The sequence below is a fragment of the Entelurus aequoreus genome, linkage group LG17, assembly GCF_033978785.1.
Source record: "Entelurus aequoreus isolate RoL-2023_Sb linkage group LG17, RoL_Eaeq_v1.1, whole genome shotgun sequence".
In the NCBI taxonomy this organism is placed as follows: domain Eukaryota; kingdom Metazoa; phylum Chordata; class Actinopteri; order Syngnathiformes; family Syngnathidae; genus Entelurus; species Entelurus aequoreus.
In genome coordinates this window covers 35,284,444-35,302,786 of record NC_084747.1, presented here as the reverse complement: position 1 = coordinate 35,302,786, position 18,343 = coordinate 35,284,444, and the positions used below count along the sequence as shown (strand labels likewise).

Here is an 18,343-nt window from a genome sequence, read left to right as displayed (position 1 = left end):
CCTTTTTCTTCAACCCCAACAACTACTACTACTAATCATGGCAGACTTCATGAGAGCCAACAAAGACTACTTTGGGACAAATTATGATCCACAGCCTTATATTTGTTGAAGGATGAGCTACAAGTTTTAAAAGCTGAGTGATAAGCAGTAGCACCATTGCTACTGTAAGTGCTAAACAAGAAATTCTAACTACAAACTTAATAAAGCAATCACTTACTGTACAACATCTGCTCTCAGTGGGATACTGACTGATGGGATATTAGATGAAGAATAATCATAATCTTCACTCCGGTAAAAAAAAAAAAAAGGGCGAGTGTCCTTTCGTGTCTTTCTCGCTATCTACAAAACCCAAAACCAGTGAAGTTGGCACTTTGGGTAATCGTAAATAAAAACAGAATACAATGATTTGCAAATTCTTTTCAACTTATATTCAATTGAATAGACTGCAAAGACAAGATGCAGAGGCATGATCTTTAATCTAGAATTAACATTTACAAACTCATAGGCAATGCAACAGCTCACCGACTCAGTATGTCAATAGATGCATTAGCCAGTTACCTCTCTGTGATCCTTGGCATTAGCGCTTATAAAAACAATGTCGCTAAAACTTGGTATATGATACAAGAATACAAGAAGGTATACACTACCGTTCAAAAGTTTGGGGTCACATTGAAATGTCCTTATTTTTGAAGGAAAAGCACTGTACTTTTCAATGAAGATAACTTTAAACTAGTCTTAACTTTAAAGAAATACACTCTATACATTGCTAATGTGGTAAATGACTATTCTAGCTGCAAATGTCTGGTTTTTGGTGCAATATCTACATAGGTGTATAGAGGCCCATTTCCAGAAACTATCACTCCAGTGTTCTAATGGTACAATGTGTTTGCTCATTGGCTCAGAAGGCTAATTGATGATTAGAAAACCCTTGTGCAATCATGTTCACACATCTGAAAACAGTTTAGCTCGTTACAGAAGCTACAAAACTGACCTTCCTTTGAGCAGATTGAGTTTCTGGTGCATCACATTTGTGGGGTCAATTAAACACTCAAAATGGCCAGAAAAATAGAACTTTCACCTGAAACTCGACAGTCTATTCTTGTTCTTAGAAATGAAGGCTATTCCACAAAATTGTTTGGGTGACCCCAAACTTTTGAACGGTAGTGTATGATACAATGATAAAGTAAAATTATAAAAGAGGCTTCCACACTGCAAAAACTGAAATCCAAGTAAGATGAAATATCTCAAGTAAGGGTGATATTTGCTTATTTTCTGTCTGATAAGATCATTCTTCTCACTAAGCAGATTTTATGTTAGAGTATTTTACTTGTTTTAAGGGTTTTGGTCCTAAATGATCTCAGTAAGATATTACAGCTTGTTGCTGAGATTTTATGACCTATATTGAGTAAAACATGCTTGAAACTAGAATATCAACTGTTGCAAAGCAAAGTATAAAACTACTTTTTTAAAGTAATAATTTCTTATTTCAAGCATGAAAAAAAAAATCATGATTTTGACACAATTGTGTCTCATAATTAAAACAGATGACAGCCAAATGGACTTTACTGTTTTATTTTCAATGAAACAATAGAAAATACGTACTCATATAGTATTACAGTTGGCACAATACTGTAAACTGACAGTTAATATTTAAACATTTAACATTTCAAACAATTTTGAACAGAAATAGTTCATGCACATTCAGATAAATTCCTCAAAATTACAATTAAAAAATGTTTGGCCGGGCTGTATATATACGCACTAATTGACTGAAAGAGCACGCACTTGGCGCGATGATGTCATGTTATCGATGGGAAAATGCATTTTTAGACAATATGATTTTCCTGAGCGGCTAGGAAACCCAGAGAGTAACAAGCGGTTGCCTTGTTGCTTTTCCATTAAGAACAATAAATCAGTTTTTAGTATAAGTTTGCTGGTTTCAAGAAATGTAATGCCGAGCGCATATCATTATGTCAACATAATGGCACTAGCATTTACTTAATCAAAGAATATTTTTCAGCATATTGAGCAAAAAGGTCTCTTTTTTTTCCACCAAGAAAAGTGCACTTGTTATTAGTGAGAATACACTTATTTTAAGGTATTTTTGGGTTCATTGAGGTTAGCTAATTTCACTTGTTTTGGAAAGTCTTGACAAGCCGAATGTTCTTGTTCTATTGGCAGATAATTTTGCTTAGTTCAAATAAAATACCCCTAATTTTTGTATTTTTTTTTCTTGTTTTTGAACACTGACTTTTTGCAGTGCAGAAAGCTATCAAAACTATGAAAGGGGAAATAGGGCCCTTAGCGATTGAAAGTGTACTTTGGGATCTTTTAGATACTACTTCCCTTGTAACCGCTGGCTGGCAGTGGATGAGGATGACGGCCAGATAGCAAGAGAGCTGGTTCCTGTGGATGAGGCCTTCATGAAGAAAGATGAGGATGAGGATGGAGGCGGCGGTGCCACTTTGGGGCTGGAACAGAAATGTAACACATTTGAAATGCTGCTTCATGTTGTTGTTGCGGGAAAAGATTAAAGGGAGCCATGTTCAATTATTTATTCAAGTAGCAAGCAGGTTGTATAGTAGCACTAAAAAAGCTTATATTTCTGTTTCAGCCATGTCCACTACGTATACCATTAAAGTAAAGACCGGAGAAAAAAAGTATGCGGGAACTGACGCTAATGTCTTTGCCGTATTATTTGGAGAAAATGATGACACAGGTAAGAAAAAGCCTAAGCTTCCTTCAATTTTGTATGAAGTTCCTATTCATTTCAGTTTCATGTTGACCTCACAGGAACCATCAACCTGAAGGCCTGTAAGAGCTATAAGAATAAGTTCGAACAAGGGATGATCAACGAGTTCACTGTGGAGGCTGTGGATTTGGGCGAGCTGGAAAAGCTTAGAGTTGGTCACGACAACTCAGGTAGGGAGATAAGAAAGTGTTCATTAAAGATGTGACTTTTGTGAACAAGTCGAGTCTTTTGAACGGCGAACGACGAGACCCGATTCGCAGTTGTGAGCCATTTGTTTTTTATATGCAAATGGCTCAGTCTGCCTTCATATTCGGACTAGAACCACAATAACAAAAAAGAAGATAAAAAACACACAACATAAGACATAGTCAAAGGAAACATATCAAGACTTAATTGCATTTACAATTTACAGTCAGGGAAATACAAGTTTACATTCACATTTAATGTGTTTAGTGTCCACAATTTTTTCTACTTTTATTTATATATTTTTTTCAAACATATTGAAGTATTTTTTTTCATTTTCTTTTTTTTTTGTCTAGTTAAAATGTTGCAGTGTTGAAAATGTTACAGTAAAGTTGTTTTCATGCTGTAGCGTGTGTGCTTTTTTATTGTACTTACAAAGGTTTTTTAGCTCAGGAAAAATTCAAAATAATGATTTTACTGAGTTAAGTTGAGTTGAGTTTGAGTTTATTTCGAACATGCATGCATACAACATGATACATCACAATTTCCAGTTTCTCTATTCAACATGTTCGAAAAGGAGTAGGAAGAAGCAGAGCTTATTTAATCCTAACACTTTTCCTTTACATAGCAGTTGCTAAAACTTTTGTTCACTTCCTGTTCTCAATTTATTCACAATATACTCCATAAGTAATAACAATAAAAATAAATAAATAATACTTGGTGAAGAAAGTTTTTTTTTTTTATGGTGAGATAAGTAAGATTATCTTGAAAATACTGTCAAAGCACAGTGATATGGAATGCTTACAATGAAAACACAAGCCTCGCTGGCCTTTGACCTGAGCTGAGTCCGCCCACTAGGCCACCATTTCTAGTCCCCCCGCCCCTTCGCTTTAGTTTTATTTTTCAATTTGTCACACTTTTATTATTATTATTTTGATTTTGCAAATGTTTACTTTTTATTCGACCCCTTTTACCGTATTGCTTTTGCATTATCTTGTTCAGCTCATTCATTGTTTATTTGTTTGTTTTTTGTTTTTATGCTTTTTTAACCTGTAAAGCACTTTGGTTCAATTTAAAAGTTGTTGAAAACGTGCTATATAAATAAAATTGACTTGACTTGACTAGACTTGACTTGACTTGACAAGCCAAATGAAATCAATATGGCACACTGTAAAAAAAAAATGTTTTTAAAAGTCAATTGATTTTACAGTAAAAAAAAAAACTGGCATCTCATTCGTCAGGATTTTTCCATTAAAAAATGTGTCTTTTTTCAATTTTACACTACTTTGGTTTGACAACATTGTACATTTTACAATAAAATTCTGAGCTGCCAGTTTTTTACCCTCAAATCTACAGATTTTTATTTTTTTTAACAACATATACATTTGAAATATTCTGATCCAAATCATATCTTATAACTGCTACCAGTGATTGTTTCTACACTAACTATCGAAAAAGAAAAAAACAATGAGTCAGTCTTCAAGATCCAACTGCCTTAAAAGACCCATAGATCCCCTCTCTGGTGTTTGTCTTGAAAAGTAAGAAGGATAACGAAAAGTGTGTATTTTTTCTAACAGGGGGCTCACCTGGTTGGTTCTTGGACTGGGTTGAAATCGACGCCCCCTCACAGGGTCTGAGGCTACGCTTCCCCTGTGGGCGCTGGTTGGACAGAGGTGAGGATGACGGCGCCATTGTGAGGGATCTCTATCCCGCTGAGTTACAGACTGAGCTGTACACGCCATGTGAGTACTTATCAGGAAAGTGTTAATGAGATCATGAAGTGCAGTGACATTAGCAGTGTTGCCGGTACTTAGTTTAGGGCAGGGGTCGGCAACCCAAAATGTTGAAAGAGCCATATTGGACCAAAAATACCAAAAAAAATCTGTCTGGAGCCGCAAAAAATTAAAAGCCATATTACATGTGTCATGAGATATAAATTTAATTAAGATGACTTAAAGGAAACTAAATGAGCTCAAATATAGCTACAAATGAGGCATAATGATGCAATATGTACATATCGCTAGCCTAAATAGCATGTTAGCATCGATTAGCTTGCAGGCATGCAGTGACCAAATATGTCTGATTAGCACTCCACACAAGTCAATAACATCAACAAAACTCACCTTTGTGCACAACGTTAAAAGTGTGGTGGACAAAATGAGACAGAAAAAGTGGCATAAAACACGTCCTAGAAAGTCGGAGAAATGTATACATGTAAACAAACTATACGGTGAGTTCAAGGACCGCCAAAATAAGTAGGACAAAACGGCGCTCGCCAAATACTCGAATGAGTGAAGCATATTTAACATAAACAGTGTGATTTATAACAATTAGGGAGGTTTGTGTCATGTTTGTCCTCCTACAGAAACCATACTAAAACAAAAAAATAGATTTTTTTTCCCCCTCATCTTTTTCCATTCTTCATACATTTTTGAAAAATCTCCAGAGAGCCACTAGGGTGGCGCTAAAGAGCCGCATGCGGCTCTAGAGCCGCGGGTTGCCGACCCCCGGTTTAGGGGAATGCGCACGTCATAGTCACCTCCAGTGTTGCTTTGTGTGCAAGTTCTTAAATGTAACTTATCTGAACAATATCCAGTGTTGTGGTATTTCAATTAACTGGAATCCAGTGTGCTGTGGGGCCCTATTGTAGTGAACCACACCTGAGACATCATAAATTAATCAAATCTTTATTGAACATGTGAACAATGTGATAAAGAACATTTAACATTAATCAATCTAGGGATCTAGATATCTGGTCAGGACACTCCTCACTCTTTTGTCCATTCGTTTTTGGTGACTTTATATACTCTGGACCTAGACGTTGAGTCTGCGTCATACATGGCGGACAATAACTGATCAGTCTGCTTTGCCAGTCCAAATGCATTCGCTGTTTTCCGTAGTTTTCCCTCGACGGTCAGGTAATACAAAGCACACGCTACCTTTTTTTATCACATCCACGGAGCCCGCATTCTCGTTGTCTCTCCTTCGACAAATGAATGAAGTTTTCGGTAAGTAGAATCACAGCGGACCTGGACATTCGAAAGTTCTCCTGTCGTCTGAGAAGTGTTGTATCCCAAATAGCTGCAATCACTTTCTCTTAAGGTATTCATGTGTGATTTCCACAAGCGGCTGTACAGACTAAAGGAGAAACACTGGCTTGTCTGGATGACTCGCCTTCATATTTCCAGTGGTTAGCTCCGAGCTATGAAACCGCTTTATTATGAAGCTGGCTGTGGCGCGTTCTTTCTGATGTCACTTCCTGTGTGGGCGCGGTTTTTCTGGCATAACTTCCTCTCCAAACTTAGTTTGTAAACGATCAATGAGTCCATACAAAGCTAAGAGCCGGAGATTCAAGAAATACACGGCGCACTTACCCGTGTAAAAAACTGTCCGAGGAGGCGGACCTTAAACGATGGTTTCGTGTGGCTGAAACGAGGCTTAGGCAAAATAATTATTCGTTTAGTGTAGAAATAGCCTAAGCCGGACAAGGCTTAACCGTGTCCACACACAACAATGCTACCGTTTAAGACCCCCTCGCCCCTCCGTCCGCTGGCGCAACGCGACCTAGTACGCATGCGTGAAAAAAAAGTGTGCATCATAGTCACCTCTGACCTGGAAGTGTATTCTTACCCTGTGTTTCAATGTAGACTATTGCCACGTTTCTTTTAACAGTAAACCTTGCTTGCCTCACCATCAGCAGCTGTTAGACTGGCCCTATTGTAGTGAATCACACCTGAGCCATCATACATGGATCATAACTTTAATGGACGTGAGGAAGTAAACAATGTGATAAAGAACATTTTACAACAACCAACAACAAGACACTGTGCTTGTAGGCTGAAATTGGCGGTCGTACTTGACGGCTGCAACCACTCCACGGCTTCACAATAGTTATGGAGTACAAAACCAGACGCTCGACATACATCGCGGACAATTAGTAGTAATAGTCTGCTTTGCCAGTCCAAATGCATTCGCTATTTCTCGGGAGCCCGCATTGAACAAAGTAGAATCACAGCTGACCTGGACATTCGAAAGTTCTCTTGCCGTTCCTCCGGCACAACACACTCGGTGACAAACATATCCCACCAGGCTGCCGTTCTTCCAGGCCTTATCCAAAACCGCTTCTCAACATTGCCATGTTGCCGTCTGAGGTGTGTTGTATTCCAAATAGCTGCAATCGCCCGTTTCCTTCTGTTAAGGTATTCGTGTGTGATTTCCAAAAGCGCCTGTACATGTACAAGGAGAAACACGGGCATTTGTGGATGACTTGTCTCCATTTTTCTAGTGGTTTCCGCCGAGTTACCGAACGGGTTGTTGTGAAGCTGGCTGTGGGACGTTATGTCTGATGTCACTTCCTGTGGGGGGTGCGGTCTTTCTGGTGTCACTTCCTCTCCGAACTCAGTTTGTAGACGATCAATGAGTCCATACAAAGCTAAGAGCCAGAGATTCAAGAAATACACGGCGCACTTACCCATGTAAAAATGTATCCGAGTAGGGGGCCTTAAACGGTGATTTAGTGTGGCTGAAACGAGGCTTAGGCTAGATAATTATTTGTTTAAGGGGTTATCCGGCTTAGTGTAGACATAGCCTTAGTATTAACAAGGTGTACTGCTCCTATCTATCTACCCACCTAACAGTCATCATTACCTTAACGCAGTATATTGGGAAAATAATGCTTTTAAAATGATCAGAATAACATTGATGCTACCATATTGAGAGTTGAGAGCTCTCATGAGCATTATTATCTTTAAAAAGAAGGACTATGCTGTCGCTTTTGAGTTAGAACTCTTTAGATCAGGGGTGTCAAACGTAAGGCCCTCGGGCCAGATCAGTCCCGTGATGAGTTTGCTAAGTATAAAAATTAGCCGAAATTTTTGAAAAAAAGAAACTGCTGTTCTAAATATGTCCACTAGATGTCACAATAGCAATTATTTGTTATCTATGTAGATTATGCTACATATGTAAAAAAAAAAAAATCCACATGTTAATAGGCAAATTATCAAACTACATAAATAACATCCTGTAATTAGATTTTGGATTATTTTTTTATATTGATAGATTGAAAATTAACACCAATGAGTTGACTGATGAACATTATCACATAATTTATTCAGAAAGTATAAATAACGACAAATAAAGGTAGAATACTATTAACCGCAACATGTAAGTGTAAAAAAAATAAAAAAAACATTATGATTTGTACATTTTCAGAATGTGCTTTTTCTATTTCTAAACAAAGAAAACAATCTGAAGTTGTCTTTATTTTTAAGTTATCGTGCCGTGATTTTACCAGTCCGATCCACTTGGGAGTGGATTTTTCTCCATGTGGCCCACGATCTAAAATGAGTTTGACACCCCTACTTCAGATTGTGCAGCTCAATGTATATGTTTATGCATAGTTTTTTCCATTTCACTTTGGCCTTTCAGTTGTGCCCTACGAGCTGAAGATCTACACCAGCAATGTTTTCGGCGCGGGAACAGATGCGGATGTGTTTATCGTTTTGTACGGCCGCAAAGGCGTGTGCACGCTGCAGAAGCACCTGTGTGTCAACAAGAGGGAGAGGCGACTGTTCTTTGAGAGGGGAGCTGAAGACATGTTCATTGTGGAGGTAGCGTGAAACTGTGCAACATATGAATGCAGGGGTGCAACTACCTCCTTTTTAAGGGGTATGCAAAAACATCATACAGGTGCCCTCCCACACCCCCTCCCGGTCTCTATTTCCTCAATCATTCAATAATCGTTTCCAGGCACTAAATTAGTCTGATTTCTCAAACAATAATTTGGCTCAAAATAAGCATCCTCGTATCGCGCAGGCGCCAGTCTCAACCTGGAGGCGGATCCCAATCAATCAAAACATAGAAACAACTCGAATGAAGAGGATACTGCGTATTTGCTTTGCAAATTAAAATAATTTTAAAAAGCATCAATGGGAGAGAACAAAAAAGCAGAGATATATTTAGAAAGGTAGCGCAGGAAATGGAGAATGACGGCTTCATTCGATGGAAGCGAAGCGAAGCATACAGTCGTGGTCAAAAGTTTACATACACTTGTAAAGAACATAATGTCATGGCTGTCTTGAGTTTCCAATAATTTCTACAACTCTTATTTTTTTGTGATAGAGTGATTGGAGCACATACTTGTTGGTCACAAAAAACATTCATGAAGTTTGGTTCTTTTATGAATTTATTATGGGTCTACTGAAAATGTGAGCAAATCTGCTGGGTCAAAAGTATACATACAGCAATGATATTTGGTTACATGTCCCTTGGCAAGTTTCACTGCAATAAGGCACTTTTGGTAGCCATCCACAAGCTTCTGGTTGAATTTTTGACCACTCCTCTTGACAAAATCGGTGCAGTTCGGCTAAATTTGTTGATTTTCTGACATGGACTTGTTTCTTCAGCATTGTCTACACATTTAAGTCAGGACTTTGGGAAGGCCATTCTAAAACCTTAATTCTAGCCTGATTTAGCCATTCCTTTACCACTTTTGACGTGTGTTTGGGGTCATTGTCCTGTTGGAACACCCAACTGCGCCCAAGACCCAACCTCCGGGCTGATGATTTTAGGTTGTCCTGAAGAATTTGGAGGTAATCCTCCTTTTTTATTGTCCCATTTACTCTCTGTAAAGCACCAGTTCCATGGGCAAGAAAACAGGCTCAAAGCATAATACTACCACCACCATGCTTGACTGTAGGTGTGGTGTTCCTGGGATTAAAGGTCTCACTTTTTCTCCTCCAAACACATTGCTGGGTATTGTGGCCAAACAGCTTACATGGACAAAGATAAGACCTTCTTGAGGAAAGTTCTGTGGTCAAATTCAACCAGAAGCTTGCCAGAAGCTTGTGGATGGCGAACAAAAGCGCCTTATTGCAATGAAACATGTAACCAAATATTAACATTGCTGTATGTATACTTTTGACCCAGCAGATTTGCTCACATTTTCAGTAGACCCATAATAAATTCATAAAAGAACCAAACTTTATGAATGTTTTTTGTGACCAACAAATATGTGCTCCAATCACTCTATCACAAAAAAATAAGAGTTGTAGAAATTATTGGAAACGCAAGACAGCCATGACATTATGTTTTTTACAAGTGTATGTCAACTTTTGACCACGACTATATATTACAAGGCAATGAAGAAAGCGTACACAAAGCTCTTCACCGCAAAAACGAGCTTTAAAAATATAAGATAGATAAAAATATGAAAAACTAGCAAAATTAACAAGCAGCATGGACAGATAATTTTACTTGATAAGGCATCCTAAATTAAGATGTGTATATCTTGTTCATGAGGGAAAAGTGGGTCATGAGATCGACAGGCGGATCGGTGCGGCGTCTTCAATAATGCGGACGCTGTATCGATCCGTTGTGGTGAAGGCAAAGCTCTCAATTTACCGGTCGATCTACGTTCCCATCCTCACCTATGGTCATGAGCTTTGGGTTATGACCGAAAGGACAAGATCACGGCTACAAGCGGCGGAAAGGAGTTTCCTCCGCCGGGTGGCGGGGCTCTCTCTTAGAGATAGGGTGAGAAGCTCTGCCATCCGGGAGGAGCTCAAAGTAAAGCCGCTGCTCCTCCACATCTGGCTAGATGAGGTGGTTCGGGCATTTGGTCAGGATGCCACCCGAACGCCTCCCTAGGGAGGTGTTTAGGGCACCTCCGACCGGCAGGAGGCCACGGGGAAGACCCAGGACACGTTGGGAAGACTATTTCTCCCGGCTGGCCTGGGAACGCCTCGGGATCCCCCGGCAGGAGCTGGACGAAGTGGCTTGGGAGAGGGAAGTCTGGGCTTCCCTACTTAGGCTGCTTCCCCCGCAACCCGACCTCGGATAAGCGGAAGAAGATGGATGGATGATTTCGGCTGGACCGTGAGGCCGTCGTTGAACTTTGTGACTATTTGATAGAAATATCGAGAATGTAATCGACGCTCGCTTTATTGAACACATACGATTCGCAAGAAAGTAGCAATCCATCCATCCATCCATTTTCTACCGCTTATTCTCTTCGGGGTCGCGGGGGGTGCTGGAGCCTATCTCAGCTACAATCGGGCGGAAGGCGGGGTACACCCTGGACAAGTCGCCACCTCATCGCAGGGCCAACACAGATAGACAGACAACATTCACACTCACATTCACACACTAGGGCCAATTTAGTGTTGCCAATCAACCTATCACAGAAAATGTTTATAGATTTGTAATCAATTGAGTCGATTGATTTTGATAGTTTAAGACATGCACCTGTGGATAGGTTGACTGGCAACACTAAATTGGCCCTCGTGTGTGAATGTGAGTGTGAATGTTGTCTGTCTATGTGTTGGCCCTGTGATGAGGTGGCGACTTGTCCAGGGTTTACCCCGCCTACCGCCCGAATGCAGCTGGGATAGGCTCCGGCACCCCCCGCGACCCCGAGAGGGAGAAGCGGTAGAAAATGGATGGATGGAGGGAATGTCAAAGTGTCAGCTTTCACTCTTCGACATGCTCACACACACACCTGTCCTTGTAAGCCCCCCTAACATGTCATGGTTTCACAAAGATTAGTACTGAATAGAACTCTTAACTTGATCAGAGTGGTTCTAATAACAAGTGAAGCAAAGTTGTATCTAAGGATTATTGTTCACATGGTAACACTTTAGTATGGGGAACATATGAACCATTAATTAGTTGCTTATTAACATGCAAATTAGTAACATATTGCTGTTAATTAGTAATTATTAAGTACTTATTAAATACTTATTAATGCCTTATTCTGCATGGCCTTATTATACAATTAGTAAGCCATTAACTAAGAGTCTTCCCTAACCCTAACCCCAACCACCACCCTAACCCTAACCCTGACCCTTTTTTTTTTTTTTTTTTTTTTTCATGAAAAAAGTAAAATAATAAACGTGAATCCACTGTGTACTCATATGGACCTTTATTAGCACATTGCGCCAACAACATAACATCAGTATAACATCAACGTCTCTGGTAAAAAAAAATCACGTGGAAAAATATATAAATGACAAGAATTAGCAATTCCACACTACTTTCATTATGAATGTTACTTTTCAACAGCTGAAATAAAGTTGTCAGTTTGAACCGTCAGATAAGCCTCCTGCATGTTTGTGTGCCCGAGTCGACTCACAAGCTCCTCCTCTCCCTCACCTCCCTCTGCCCAAACGTGCTCTGATTTTCGTTGCTATGGTAACGTTTACATGCCTTCAAAATAAGATGCAGATACAACATTAAAAACAAATATAAAGTGCATGAGATTTTTAACTCACCGTAACGCTAAATCAATGGGAGCCCTGAGCTTGTTTCTCTGCAACGAGACGGTCCCAACTGGGGGTAATGGGAGACAAAGACACCCGAAGTGTGTTGCTTATGTCCAGTCTGCTACGTTGTTTTGTTTTGGTGGCTGTCACTGCAGAAAATCCCGCTTCACACAGATAGGATGTTGGAAATGGCAACAGTGTTTTCAGTGCTGTGGTGGCGATCTCGGGGTATTCTGCCATGACTTTAATCCAGAAAACAGGCAGAGTTTTTGTCTGAAATACACTTTTAAGGCTGCCGTCATTTGCGATCTCCAGCATTTGATCTTCTTCTTGCACAGACATGCTGGATTCATCTGCTTTGTTGACAAATGGGTCGCAGATCAATTCCTTGGCAGTTCGTGGGTGTTTTGAAGTTGGGAAGTAGCGCTCAAACTCTTTTAAAAGCACAGACAGGTGATCGTGCAGCAGCTTGGTGAATGAAGGCGCAGGCTCAGTCTCACGCAAAAACCATGTCCAGGTTTTTTGGGTTGGTGCACTAATTGTAAGTGTATCTTGTGTTATTTATGTTGATTTAATAAAAATAAAAATAAATAAATTAAAATTAAAATTAAAAAAAAAAAAAAAATTAATAAAAAATTCTTCTGCGGCCCGGTACTGGGCCGCGGCCCGGTGGTTGGGGACCACTGCCCTAACCCAGTGGTTGTTAACGTGGGTTCGATTGAACCCTAGGGGTTCGGTGAGTCGGCCTCAGGGGTTCGGCAGAGCCTCCGCCGCTGAGGTCAAGACACACCCAACTCATCGTGTAAATAAAAACTTCTCCCTATCGATGTATTATGGATACCCCCAAACAATTTTCCCTCTAATTTTCCATCTGATTTGCAGGTGTGTAATTTGTTGTGAGTTCATGCACTGTGTTTGTGTTGTTCTTTGAACAAGGTGATGTTCATGCATGGTTCATTTTGTGCACCAGTAAAAAAACATAACTTTGTCTTGAATTTGAAACTAAAGAAGGGTTCGGTGAAGGCGCATGTGAAACTGGTGGGGTTCGGTGCCTCCAACAAGGTTAAGAACCACTGCCCTAACCCTATGTTAATAAGCAAATAATTAATGGTTCATATGTTCCCCATACTAAAGTGTTACCATTCACATCCAGCTAAGAAAAATACACTGTTGCGCGTGCATACACACGACATCGCCTTGACAACACATATCCACATGACAAGCACTGCCTTGATTGATACAGGCTTTTCAAATTGAACGTGTTACCCAGCAGGCACAAGACATTGACACAACGTCGATTTTACATACATGTCCTTTAAAACTGACTTTGAAACATCGTTGCAAAATAGTTGTATTTGTAAATTGAGACAACGTTGGTGTCTAACGTTGGATCCACGTTGTTGGTTGGGAAATTACCGAATTTCAATGGTCAAATCGATGTCACAACCTGACATTGAATCAACTTTGTCAAAAAGAATGTTGTTCAACGTTGCATTTGTGTTGTAAAATATCGGTTGGAAAATGATCAAAATTCAATGGTCAAATCAACGTCAGAACCCAACATTGATTAAACGTCATCAAAAAAGCATTAAGTTTGAGTTGCTCAACGTCAGGACCTAATTCAACAAGTTGTCTATGTTGTTTTAATGTCTTGTGCCTGCCGGGTAACTTTTTCATAGATTTCAATAACATGCACAAGTGTTACAAACACTCCATGTTCATTGATTTTCACATAGCCAAAAAAGGCGTCATGGCAAAGTCCGACTCCTTTGTAACGAGGCCGCCTTCATTCCAGACTTAAGCACTTGAGCTTAACATAGGCGGGGCGGGCGTGTCCGCAAGCTGGAATTTGAATAAGCGAAACATTCGTAACTTCAAGCGTGTGCAAAAAAATACTCAAGTCAAATGCGAGAATAGGTCCCATAGTGCACCCACATTTTGCACCTGTTTATCAAAAGTTTGTAGACATGTTTTCATTCAGTTATGTGCAAAAGTGTCTACCAACCTTTACTGTACTGTATCTCGAGGCTATGTGTTGTCTGCCAGTTGGAAGATGTTGGCGACATTATAGAGAAGATCCGAGTGGGGCACGACAACAGGGGCTCCAACCCAGGGTGGCACCTCGACCGAGTGGAGATCCGACGTCTTCTGAGGAAAGGAAAGGTAGCAAAAACAACCTGTGTATATATACAGTCGTGGTCAAAAGTTTACATACACTTGTCAACAACATAATGTCATGGCTGTCTTGAGTTTCCAATCATTTCTACAACTCTTGTTTTTTTGTGATAGAGTGATTGGAGCACATACTTGTTGGTCACAAAAAACATTCATGAAGTTTGGTTCTTTTATGAATTTATTATGCGTCTACTGAAAATGTGAGCAAATCTGCTGGGTCCAAAGTATACATACAGCAACAGACATTATGGATTTTGGTGATGTAGAAAAGTTACAATCAAATCAAATTAGCTTCATGGCATGGCCTCTTAACTTCATGTGAGTGATTATGATTGACGACAACTGTTGACTTCTCTGAGCCCATTTAAATAGCGCTCATGTGATGCAGTCATTAGACTCGGTTACAAACTCGACAATGGGAAAGTCAAAGGAACTCAGCACAGATCTGAAAAAACTAATCATTGAATTGAACAAGTCAGGAAAGTCACTTGGAGCCATTTCAAAGCAGCTTAAGGTCCCAAGAGCAACTGTGCAGACAATTGTTCATAATTATAAAGTGCATGGCACAGTTTTGTCAGTGCCATGATCAGGAAGAAAACGCAAGCTATCACCTGCTGCTGAGAGAAAATTGGTCAGGATGATCAACAGTCAACCGAGAAGCACCAAAAAGCAGGTCTGCAATGAATTAGAAGCTGCTGGAACACAGGTGTCAGTGTCCACAGTCAAGCATGTTTTGAGAGGCTACCATGCAAGAAGGAAGCCCTTGCTCCAGAAGCAACGCCTTAAGGTTGTCTAAAGTTTGCTGTTCATGGACAAAGATAAGACCTTCTGGAGGAAAGTTCTGTGGTCAGATGAAACCAAAATTTAGCTGTTTGGCCACAATACCCAGCAATATGTCTGGAGGAGAAAAGGTGAGACCTTTAATCTGAAATTGAGCTACTGTGTGGAACGATTTCCCTTGTGGATCAATAAAGTTTGTCTAAGTCTAAGTCTGTCGATAAGCATCATTAGAGAGCACATCTTATAGGACTTTTCAGCAACCTGAAGTAAGTCTCACAGTTCCAAAATAGTGTATTGGAAGTGTGTTGGCCAAAATGTTGCCTTGATACTTGTCAGTTTAAACTGATTTTAGTCCTACTGGAAAACCCGCCATTTTGTGTCCGTAGTTTTATTGCTAACAAACTGTTTGTCCATGCCTGTTTCTGACAGACAGTTTGTCTCCAACAAGCGCTCTTTATCCACTTTCCACATTTACAGTAGTACAACTTACAAGCTTAATTGGTTCTGTTCTCAAAACACTTGTATCTCAAATCATGGTCTCTCCGTCAAACACACAATCAGCAGCTTTTCCATATTTTCATGGATAAATGCTCGCCATTTATATTATTTTAACATTCTTGGCTGGCATTTGACCCCTTCTGCTTCAGTATGGTGCACACTAGCAGTTATACGCTCCAAGTTGTTAAAATGTTTGTGTCATTTTTTTGATAATTTCTTTCTTTAATTCAATGAATATCATCGCTTCTTGTCAGCATTGTCCTTCCCACTCCCTTTCTTCCTTCCCGTGGTTGGAAAACAAAGTTACGTCTTTAGCTACAAGTTCATGTTTGATTGGCTTTTACAGAGTTCACTGTGGCATTTCCTATATACCAACTGATGGCGAAGATGTTTGTAAGTCAAACTTTTGCTTGTAACTTAAATCATAACAATTAAAATCTCAAAACACTCTTAAGTTGAGGTACCACAGTACACTGTAACTCTATTCAACATTTTAACAACAACGTCATGCTGGGTTAGCCTATTCGCTGAATATATACAAAGCGATTAAACTTACAGCTCCCATATTTGTAGCTGACTCACAGATAAGTTGGTAGCGCCTGGCTTTATTGTAAATGTGTAGCGAAGCCTGCTGTTTTGCAACACTGTCCTCTGTGAAGTTTTATTTATTTTATTTATGTATTTATTTGACATGGAAAATACAATTAAACATTGCTACCCATAGGTAACCGATGTCAAAATACATTAGACTTCTAGCCACAGGCTAATTTGCAACCCTGGTCCCTGGTTAGGCTTTTAAAGAAAAGTTGAGAAAAGTGTAAAACACATATAAAAAGATTAAGACAAGTACAAAATAAAAACACGTTGAAAATAATTAATAATATTAATGGATTAGATTTATATAGCGCTTTTCTAGACACTCAAAGCGCTTCCCAGAGAAGTGAGAAACCATCATTCATTCATTTAAATTCCCACCTGGTGGTGGTAAGCTACATTTGTAGCCACAGCTGCCCTGGGGTAGACTGACAGAAGCGTGGCTGCCAGTGTGCGCCTATGGCCCCTTCGAAGTGTCCTGCCCAAGGACACAACGGCAGTGATTTGGCCCCATTTGTCCATACTACACCCAGTTCTACTGCTCACACTTCTGATTTTTCTTAAGCCACTTTTTCAGTTTTGTGGAGAAAAGTTTAATGTCCAACTGTGACTTTAACTCCAGTGGCAAAGAGTTCCACAGATCTGAATGCAGACTGACCCGGAGTGGTCCGGCACCTTTTCACTCTGCAGCTCCAACCGACTGCATCTCTTCACTGCTGTATCTTTGTATTTCTTGAAACATCACATCAGGGGCTAATTCATTAACTTCTAAAGGCTTAGTGGCCACATGTGTGGACAACACCTTTTAGCTCTTATTTCCAAAATTGTGTACACTACTGAATTGGGGTCTTATGCCGACATATGGACACTAATACTGCTATCTGGTGGTGTCAGAAGAGTATAACATACAATGGAGTTTGGAGAGAAAAAAAGTGTAAAAATACAAATTAGCATGTCACTACACATGAAGTACACATTTGTGTACTTACGGACTTAAGTACATCATATAAAAAGATGATTTTTAGTTTTTATTCTAATTAGGGTCCAATAAGCCCAAATAGCAAAGACAAATAAAAAAAATCATGTAAACCAACAGCTTGGACCTTAAGAGGCTAAGACACTTAAAAATAGCTTTTAAAAATGAGAAATGTATAAAAATGATCAAAACTCATCATGGTATATTTTGGGTAATATGGCAGTGATGATGCTTCATTGGTTTTTGGTCAAATGTCTTTAGTGTTTGTTTATACAACGACAACAGGGGCTTAATCACACATTTCGTGGCTTGTCCCCAGTACCAAAATATTGATATTGGGACAACACTATATGGTAATATAATGTCTGTTGCATGATCATCCAATATTAACGTTTATGCAATTGTATGCAGTACATGCAATTTTCCTGTCAAAATTGAAAGGACAAATACATTTAGCAAGAATGATGCAATGAATGACAATCTGGCCCCTAGGCCTTGAGTTTGAAACCTTTGGACTATGGTGCCATGAACTGGAATTCAAGCAATTGTTTCTCTCTAAAGTGAAGCAAATGAGATGATAGATTTTTCTCACATTTGGTCAGGCTCACTAGGTACACATATTATTGTTAAAATATCATAAACAAATGTTTGCTTATTACAGGGCCTTTAAAGCAGTGTTTTTCAACCTTTTTTGAGCCAAGGCACATTTTTTTTCGTTGAAAAAATCCGGAGGCACACCACCAGCAGAAATCATTAAAAAACGAAACTCCGTTGACAGTAAAAAGTCGTTGTCGCAATTGATGGTTATGACTTTAAACCATAACCAACCATGCATCAATATAGCTCTTGTTTCAAAGTAGGTGTACTGTCCTGACCCGTCACATCACGCCGTGACTTATTTGGAGTTTTTTTTGCTGTTTTCCTGTGTTTAGTTCTTGTCTTGCGCTTCTATTTTTGTGGCTTTTTCCTCTTTTTTTGGTATTTTCCTATAGCAGTTTCATGTCTTCCTTTGAGCGATATTCCCCGCACCTGTTTTGTTTTAGTAATCAAGAATATTTCAGTTGATTTTATCCTCCTTTGTGGGGACATTGTTGATTGTCATGTCATGTTGGGATGTACATTGTG

At 39.5% G+C, this 18,343-nt stretch overlaps 1 protein-coding gene across 4 annotated transcripts in view; it reads left to right on the top strand.

The window, feature by feature from the left end:
* Window positions 1-18,343, top strand: part of LOC133632837 (lipoxygenase homology domain-containing protein 1-like) — a 57,536-nt gene that overhangs the window by 14,158 nt on the left and 25,035 nt on the right. For all 4 annotated transcript variants that reach the window (XR_009821716.1, XM_062025582.1, XM_062025583.1 and 1 more), the window contains 6 exons: window positions 2,336-2,484; window positions 2,615-2,719; window positions 2,794-2,922; window positions 4,513-4,677; window positions 8,363-8,544; window positions 14,242-14,358. Coding sequence is in view for 3 of the 4 variants with exons in the window: in XM_062025582.1 (XP_061881566.1) it covers window positions 2,336-2,484; window positions 2,615-2,719; window positions 2,794-2,922; window positions 4,513-4,677; window positions 8,363-8,544; window positions 14,242-14,358 (847 nt within the window). In the remaining variant the exon portion in view is untranslated. The remainder of the gene's footprint in view (window positions 1-2,335; window positions 2,485-2,614; window positions 2,720-2,793; window positions 2,923-4,512; window positions 4,678-8,362; window positions 8,545-14,241; window positions 14,359-18,343) is intronic.